The 7,993-nt window shown below is 34.5% G+C and overlaps 2 protein-coding genes across 4 annotated transcripts; one reads left to right on the top strand and one right to left on the bottom strand.

The window, feature by feature from the left end:
• The first annotated feature begins 453 nt into the window (after positions 1 to 453).
• On the top strand, positions 454 to 4,507 carry LOC110690446 (hypersensitive-induced response protein 1-like). Of its 3 annotated transcripts, none has more exons than XM_021867277.1 (6): positions 454 to 599; positions 2,203 to 2,400; positions 2,979 to 3,099; positions 3,469 to 3,560; positions 3,650 to 3,746; positions 3,889 to 4,507. In XM_021867277.1, the coding sequence occupies exons 2-6, from the start codon at positions 2,212 to 2,214 to the stop codon at positions 4,248 to 4,250; spliced, it is 861 nt and encodes a 286-aa protein (XP_021722969.1). In that variant the 5' UTR covers positions 454 to 599; positions 2,203 to 2,211; the 3' UTR covers positions 4,251 to 4,507. The 3 variants fall into 3 exon arrangements, with proteins under 3 accessions (XP_021722969.1, XP_021722971.1, XP_021722970.1); XM_021867279.1 differs by lacking the exon at positions 454 to 599 and adding an exon at positions 1,124 to 1,355; XM_021867278.1 differs by lacking the exon at positions 454 to 599 and adding an exon at positions 1,124 to 1,377.
• Positions 4,508 to 5,104: 597 nt separating this feature from the next.
• On the bottom strand, positions 5,105 to 7,993 carry LOC110690445 (mitochondrial outer membrane protein porin of 36 kDa-like). The gene is made up of 6 exons (XM_021867276.1): positions 7,818 to 7,993; positions 7,616 to 7,683; positions 6,659 to 6,769; positions 6,379 to 6,465; positions 6,063 to 6,271; positions 5,105 to 5,755 (listed from the first exon to the last, which is right to left on the bottom strand). The coding sequence occupies exons 1-6, from the start codon at positions 7,864 to 7,866 to the stop codon at positions 5,449 to 5,451; spliced, it is 831 nt and encodes a 276-aa protein (XP_021722968.1). The 5' UTR covers positions 7,867 to 7,993; the 3' UTR covers positions 5,105 to 5,448.

The following is a 7,993-nucleotide window of genomic DNA, read 5'->3' as shown; positions in this document are numbered from 1 at the left end:
AATAAGCTCACAAAGGAAAAATGTCGTTCTCACTTAGCCAGCTGGCTTTCGTTGTTATCTGTTGTCTCTATCCCATCAATAATCAATAAATATATACTATAAGATATACCAGTAATGACACATTTCATCTCCTGGTGTGTCCTTAGTGTTTTTTGAAATTATATTAAAGAAATAAAATCTATACAAAAATAATTCCCTAATATTATATAATATAATTACTAAAAATAAGAGAATTCGACATATTTTTAACATAAATTTTTATATAGCTATAAAAAAAATTTCTTAACATAATTTTGATTATTTTTTACATCATTTTTTATTTAACATATCTTTTGTAATTCAGTAATTTGATCAAAATTTGTCAATTATATTATTAGTTTTTTATGTTTATAAAAATTAAAAACTAATTATAATAATGATAGTTTAATAATGGTTATTTAAAATTATCGTGTATAACACGGGAATTAATTCTATTTGATATTCTCCCATTTCTTTTCTGTGTACTCCGTACTTTCTTCTTTTTCTGTTATTATCTCACTGCATATTATCCGCTTTTCGTTTTTCCTAGGTTTTCTCTCTCTCTCAATTCCATCATCAAGGTACTCAGCTTCGATTCCCTCTTTCTATCTCTTTTTCATTGCAATCTAATTTATCTTTCATTTTCTTCAATTTTTTTTGTTTAATTACTTCAATTTAGGGTTTTATATTGTCTGAATTTGTGATTTTTTTTTTTAGAAATTTTCGAATCACTCAAATTTCGCTTTACACTAAGAATTTCTATTGAATTTCGAAATATAGCAAGTAATTATGAATTGTTGATCATTTGAATCTGTAAGTGCTCGAGAATAATGCGCACTTTGAATAATCCAGGAAATCCAGCAATTATGATGTATACTTCTTGTGTATTTTAATTGGAAGACGTGTTCCAATAAATGTTATCATAATTGATATTTTGACTATTATTAGTTAAAAATTTGGATATTTGTTGATTTCTTGTAATGTGTTTGAATTTTCGTATGAGTTGTAAGTGGTCCTTATCGTGCTTTCCTAGGAATGTGTATGAAAGTTGGCATCGTTTTTGTATAATGTATACTATTCAACAAGATAAAAATATTTGTTTATGTATTGTGGATTGTTATATAGGGTGGAGTGTTTATACTTGTTGAGTTGTGTGTTCGATTCGTTGTGCAGAAGGAACCATCTATCTGTCTGAGTGTTGTATTCTTGTTTCGTTGTGTGGAACGAAGGAACTATCTATCTGTTTGAGTATTGTGGGTTTGTATCGTTGTACGGGAGGAACCATCTATCTGTTTGAGTATTGTGGGTCGTTTTGTTGTGCAATTGTTGCTTCATTGGTATTTGCTATTGTTGATCCTGGTATTAACATTTCAAATGATTATTTTGTAGTTAGTAAATGTTGCTGAATTTTGTTAATATGAGTGACATCATGTTGTGTTTGTAGCTGATTTTTGTGTAATAAAACGAATTTCGTTTACTAGAGTGACCATCATGTTATGTTTGTACTTTGTAGCTGATTTTTGGGCAATGAAACTGTTTGCAAGTCAAATATAGCACGATACAAACGTGATCATTAGACATAATATTTGTCCATGTCAGTTCAGTTTGCAAGTCTTGTGGATTGGGGCGGGAATTTAGACTGTCTGGTTCAACCTGGGGATGGGATAGCTAAAGGCTAAAGAAAGAGGGACATGTTTGACTATTGCTCTTCGCTGTGTTACCATATATACAGGGACTGTATCTAGATACAACTGATCTAGGATCAACAATAAACCAAGTATAGAAAGAATTGGCTAAGATGCCTTTACTATCCTATTAATGAGATCATAAGCAATGTCTATCTAGTATGTATAGTATATCAATGGAATTAAATGGCTTCCTTAAAGTTCTGTATGCTCCTAGCCAAGCTTTTTGAAGATTGGAACAGATTAGACATTCTGCTTAATTATTCTTTTCATTGTTATATGTGTTAGCTCTGGGAAATATGATATGCTTCTAGTAATAGCTTCTCAATATTTTTGTGTGCTTCATGATTTCCTTTTCTTGTCTGAATTATATTATTTGGTGTGGGAAGATAAGAGGAGTTTGTGCACTTCTTTGTACCTAGGACTCTAATAGCTTTCTAAGCCTTGTGGAAGACTTTTGGCAATTCTTGATGCTTACATGTTGTCGTGCTGTGTGCAGAACTAAACTATGGGACAAGTTTTGGGATGCGTTCAAGTGGCTCAGTCGACTGTAGCTATTAGTGAAAGATTTGGAAAATTTGAAGATGTGCTTGATCCTGGATGTCACTGTGTTCCATGGTGCTTTGGTAGCCAGATAGCTGGTCAACTCACCTTGCGAGTTCAGCAACTTGATGTTCGCTGTGAAACTAAAACTAAGGTTTGAAATCATTTTTATAAATCTAATCAGCATCATTTGCTACTTTATTACTTTGTATTCTGATAGTCTTTGAACTAAGATTAAGAACTCAATGTCTCTTTTGAAAATGAATTGTTGATTCAGAGTGGCATGCCAATAACTTGTTCTTCAATGTGTTTCACAAAAAAATACAATCTTTTCAAAAAGTAATCAATGTGCTTTGATGCATGGATGCATTTCAAATTAGTATATAAAAGATACATGAGAATTGAGAAGTGAATAAACCTTGAGTTTATAATCTGAGGGAACAAACAAAAGAACGAACATTACATGTCAATAACAAATTGATATTCAGTATTTACATTTGCATTTGATAATTTACTTTCTTTCAATGAAGACGAGAACACATTAAGCTTTGCACATTTATGATATTGTATAAATTGTGCTTATTTCCAAGTTTAATTTTCATCTTATTTTGTTTGCTCATTTCTCCTGCAATTTGTAATTACTTACTCTTGGATCTCTACCATCTCTTTCTCTTTTTTTTCCCCTTATTGGTATCTGCTTAATATATAACCTCTTCTCTTTGATATCTTCAGGATAACGTGTTTGTCACCGTGGTTGCATCTGTGCAATACCGAGCTGTGTCAGAAAAGGCTGAAGATGCTTTCTATAAGCTCACTAATACCAGGGAACAGATCCAAGCATATGTTTTTGATGGTATGTGTATAATATTGATTGAAGGGATATGGTTATTGCTTGGGCTTCAGGTGGCTGAAAACAGACTAGCATTGCTTGTTCATTGTAGATTAATACTATAAATAAATAACATGTTATTTTGCTTTTGTAATAAAAAGGGGATTTTTATTATTTTTGGCATTTTGATTGGGCTTGTCTAGTGATCTAGAGCTGTTAAATTACTCCCAAGTGACATGTTTTGATGCTTTTGTTAAAGTTTAAATTGGTGCTGACTGCTGAGGCTTGGAATATCTGTGGACTTGCTACCAATATGCTTAGAGCCTGGGCTTCGGGTGGTATTTTAACTCTCTATCGTATAACTGTGCTAATCTGCACCATTCAATTTGACAGTTATTCGTGCTAGTGTGCCCAAATTGTACCTTGATGCTGTTTTTGAGCAGAAGAATGATATTGCAAAATCTGTTGAACAAGAGCTAGAGAAGGTAATCCTGTTTTATATAGGCTGTTTGTGAAGGCAAAATTGTTCAACAATGTAATATGTTTTTTTCCTTATGTTCATGGATTCATGCAGGCAATGTCAGCCTATGGGTACGAGATAGTTCAAACTCTTATTGTGGACATTGAACCTGATGTGAATGTCAAGAGAGCAATGAACGAGATCAATGCAGGTAATGTACCTTGGTTTTTACCTCACTTCCTTATTCCCATCATTGTCTTTTGTGGTATTGCTATTTTCAAGAGCGTTGTTTCTCTCTTCCAACTGAATGAAAAAATGAGGTCAACTTAATTGTGGCTTTCCATTCATAATAGCTGCTCGAATGAGACTGGCGGCAAATGAGAAGGCTGAAGCAGAAAAAATACTGCAAATAAAGAAAGCTGAAGGAGAGGCAGAATCCAAATACTTGGCAGGGCTGGGTGTAGCTCGGCAGCGTCAAGCTATTGTTGATGGGCTGAGAGACAGTGTGCTCAACTTCTCTGAGAATGTACCTGGCACATCTGCCAAGGATATCATGGACATGGTATTGATAACTCAGTACTTTGACACAATGAAAGACATTGGTGCCTCATCAAAGTCATCCTCTGTGTTCATCCCTCATGGCCCAGGTGCTGTTAGGGACATTGCGACTCAAATCAGAGATGGCCTCCTCCAGGCACAAACAATGGAGAAGTAGGATCAGTAGGATTGTTGCTTTTATCAAGTTTGTGTATATACTATATAGGTCCAGTATGAACTTCAATGGAGTAAATAATGTTCAGTATTGCTTGGTGTAGTATAGAAATCATAGATGGTTTAATTTGGCATTATAATGTTTATAGCTTTGATTAAGTAACCAACATAACTTACTAGTTTGCCACACATTCTGGTAAGTGGTGTTGGTAATGTTTGTGGTAATGAAATTTATATATTTTGCGGCTTTTTTAAAGTTCATTTTCTCATTGTTGCTTGTATTACGCGGCTTTTTTAAAGTTCATTTCTCATTGCTGCTCCATACGAAGTATTAAGTCGTCATCTATGAAACTCTTGAGATTCCTTTTGTTGCACCCACTTCACAACTTTTGAGCTTAGTATGAGCCTTTAAAACGGGATGATAGTTTGATCCCACACACACAATTGGCTAAAATCCTTAATCAATGGCAATTCTGTGTATACCTTTAGAGAAAGTGAATAAATGGCAATTTGCAATTTTGAAGGGTGAATTTGACACTGCTGAGGGGTTTAAGTGTGAGTTTGACACAATTAATCACATTCGAAATCAACATTATTTCTCTGGCGTAGATGACTTTCGGGTAATTTCAGGCTGTACGCCGTTTGATCTACTTACACGCAATGCATCAAAACTGTCTTCTTTACCAACATTTTAAGCTATTATACCTTCCAAGTTTAAAAGTAGCCACCAATGACATCAGTTTGGTCAAGCTATCAAACAATTAGATACAATGTAGGCCATTTTTCAAAGTTATTTGTAGCACAGCTGGACTCTTATTCTCAAATGCTCAGAAAATAATTGATACAGAACAAGCAGATGAAGAGAAGATATGGGATGGAAATTAAAATAGGTAAAGAAATAATACAGGGGGGAAAAAGTCATATACTTGCAAAAAAAAATCTCATCAGTGAAACCTGGCTCATAAAATCTCATCGAGTCAGAGATTAAAGAATCCATAGACCAAGGGCTGGAAACAAAAGGCAACTGGTACGCCACCAGCTAGAATTATTTTTTACAATTGACCACCAAAATGACGCAAGTCAACAAACCCATGAATACATTCCAAACAAAAAGTTCACTACAAGTCTTCGCCTAATTATTTTCCCAAACAGAAACCATCAAGATCATCTCAACTGAAACTATCAAGATCATCAGGCACTTTTCAAGGCTTCAAAACCAAGCCCAATCCAAGTTTAGCACTCTTTTCAATGGCACTTGTGTCGACCTCACCAGAGAGAGTGACAATTGATCTGGGGCGCCATTCGTGCTGGATAAGGGCACTTGCCTTTCCATAGTTGTTAACACGAGCCTTGACTGAAGTCAATGGGTCCAATGCATGTTGAGTACCAATGGTGAGTGTATTTTCATTACTTGAGAAACTGTGGTTCAGCTCTGCACCAACAGCTGTGTTGGTCAATGGACTAACAGTATGATAGTATGAAGCATTCAAGATGTCCAGTTTGTCATTCCTGCAGAAACCCAAAAGTAACAAGGTTCAAAAGCAAATCCCCAGCTATCATATGAATCCAAGATTATTCCCAAGATCAAGGCATACTGTAATAATGACAATGGGCAAACAATATGACATTATTAATGCATATGAGCTAACAATGTGACATTAATGAATGAGTATGAGCTAACAATGTGACATTAGTAACAATATGGCAATTATTAGATCAAGACAGCTGTTGCACTTCTTTTATTTCTTTCATCTCTAAACAGCTAATAGTGCACGTGGATAAAGCAAATTATAATTGTATTACAGAAGCTACTTACAAGTTCACGGATGCAATGAGATCTTCATTGGTAAAGCTCACTCCAGCATTGCACTTGGTGAAATTTCCAGAAGTAGTGTCAAATGAAAGGTCAGTACCCAAAGAAAGAGTACTGTTTCCAATAACACCCGAAAAGTTAACAATGGGGTTTGCTGTCAAACCAAGGCTCGTGCTGATACCAGCATACTCATGCAAATACTGGAGTTCAACCTGTTCCATAATGTATAATCTAAGCATTAGAATAGCCATCCAGTATCTTGAACTTTACTACTAGCTTTGTTGGGGGGGGGGGTGTTAAAAACAAAAGGTATTTTTACCTTGCCAGATCTCTGATCAGGAACACGAAAGCTGAAAATAGCCTTCAAGCCAGGGGCAGGCTCATCAACAGTAATTGTGGTGAAAAGCTAAAATCAAAAGTGAAAGACAAAGACAAAAGAAGTTAGAAGTCCAGTTTACCAGAGAATCCAAACTTTTACAAGTAAATAATCTAAACCAACAAGGTTATCTCCACCAAAATTTGATAATTAACAGCCATAATACCTATGTAATCATGATTCCAGAATCAATTGGTAACACAAATATACATATAGCACTCACATTGGAGTTGGTATCAACTTTCACGTCTGTGGTAATATTTTTGTTTACCAGCTTGGTGCTCACATCAGCCAAAAACAACTCACCCTTCTTTGTCCCAGTAGAAGTAATAGCCTGAAAGAAACAAACTAAAACATTAAAATTGAAACAAGCCATGCATTCTGATTAACCATTTCTCTACAATATAAAACAATAATTCAGCAATAACCTGCACTGCAAACATACATTTTAATATGATTTCTCTCATCCTAACTCACAACCCTAAGAAATACAATGCTCTTCTAAGAAATGCAATGCAATTTCTGATCATATTACATTCTTTTCGCAATCCAACAAAAAGGGCAAGCAGAGTTTACTCAGTAATGTCAATTATTCAGACCAAAATTCATGAAACCTTCCATTTCATAACAAGTGCAGAATAAGAGACGATATAATAATCCGAAAAGGGATAACAAAGTAAAAAGAGTCTAAATCCCATAACATTAGTAGAGAATACAGAAGTCAACGACTACATTGGAACACGCATAAAACACACTCAAACAAATTTTCACCATCTTTATAATCATACATAACCCTCAATTGACTACTTAGAACTTATCCGTCATTACTCATTTGACAAGCATTAAACAGCTGAAACCCGAAAGCCATAACTAATCTCAAATTGAACCCTAATTAGAAATTACTGCGTACCCATCAAATTTCCCCACCTCAAGATTTTGCCCAATTACATAAACAGTCCCATCAATCCAAGATATGAATAATTTAAAACCTAGAAGCATCATTTAAACAAACCCTAAAACCCATTATCATCCAGCTCAAATTTATTTAATTATTCATCATAAACCTAATCATTTCCCCCAAATAATATAAATAAGCACAAACTAATACACAATCAAAAGCATCAAATTCAAGAACCCAGAAAAATTGAAGGGAGAAAGAAATAAAAATGGCGAAACTTACAACTCCATTGGCGGTGTAAGTGGTGAGTGTGAACTTATGGTCACTCTGATAATCCCTATACAGAAGATCTACAACAGCAAACAAAAATTCAAAAAAATAAAAACCCCATCAAAAATTAACAAGAAATTAAACCCAAAAAAGAAAAAAAAAAAAGAAAAATCAGAAAAAGGAAAAAGGAAAAATGAAGAAAAAGAAATGAAACCTCTAGCTTTTTTGCCGATGTCAGAGTAAAGTCCAGGACCCTTCACCATATTTGAAGATTGTCAAAGCTTAGAAGAGAGAGAAAATGAGGGTTTTGGGGTGGAAGAGAGAGAAATGGAAAAGGAGGAAGAAATGAAAAATGAGAGAATCAAAGAATATTATGAATGCGCTACCTCT

This window comes from Chenopodium quinoa, unplaced genomic scaffold (assembly GCF_001683475.1).
Source record: "Chenopodium quinoa cultivar QQ74 unplaced genomic scaffold, ASM168347v1, whole genome shotgun sequence".
NCBI lineage: Eukaryota > Viridiplantae > Streptophyta > Magnoliopsida > Caryophyllales > Amaranthaceae > Chenopodium > Chenopodium quinoa.
This window is presented reverse-complemented; position numbering and strand designations above follow the sequence as displayed.

Excerpts from the sequence above, each read along its gene's own strand:
- LOC110690446 (XM_021867277.1), top strand. The coding sequence starts at position 2,212 with ATGGGACAAGTTTTGGGATGCGTTCAAGTGGCTCAGTCGACTGTAGCT. Across the intron at positions 2,401-2,978 it reads GCTGTGAAACTAAAACTAAG|GATAACGTGTTTGTCACCGT; the intron begins GTTTGAAATCAT and ends TGATATCTTCAG. Across the intron at positions 3,747-3,888 it reads AATGAACGAGATCAATGCAG|CTGCTCGAATGAGACTGGCG; the intron begins GTAATGTACCTT and ends CATTCATAATAG.
- LOC110690445 (XM_021867276.1), bottom strand. The coding sequence starts at position 7,866 with ATGGTGAAGGGTCCTGGACTTTACTCTGACATCGGCAAAAAAGCTAGA. Across the intron at positions 6,466-6,658 it reads AAGTTGATACCAACTCCAAT|CTTTTCACCACAATTACTGT; the intron begins GTGAGTGCTATA and ends TTTTGATTTTAG. Across the intron at positions 5,756-6,062 it reads CTCATTGCATCCGTGAACTT|GAATGACAAACTGGACATCT; the intron begins GTAAGTAGCTTC and ends GGGTTTCTGCAG.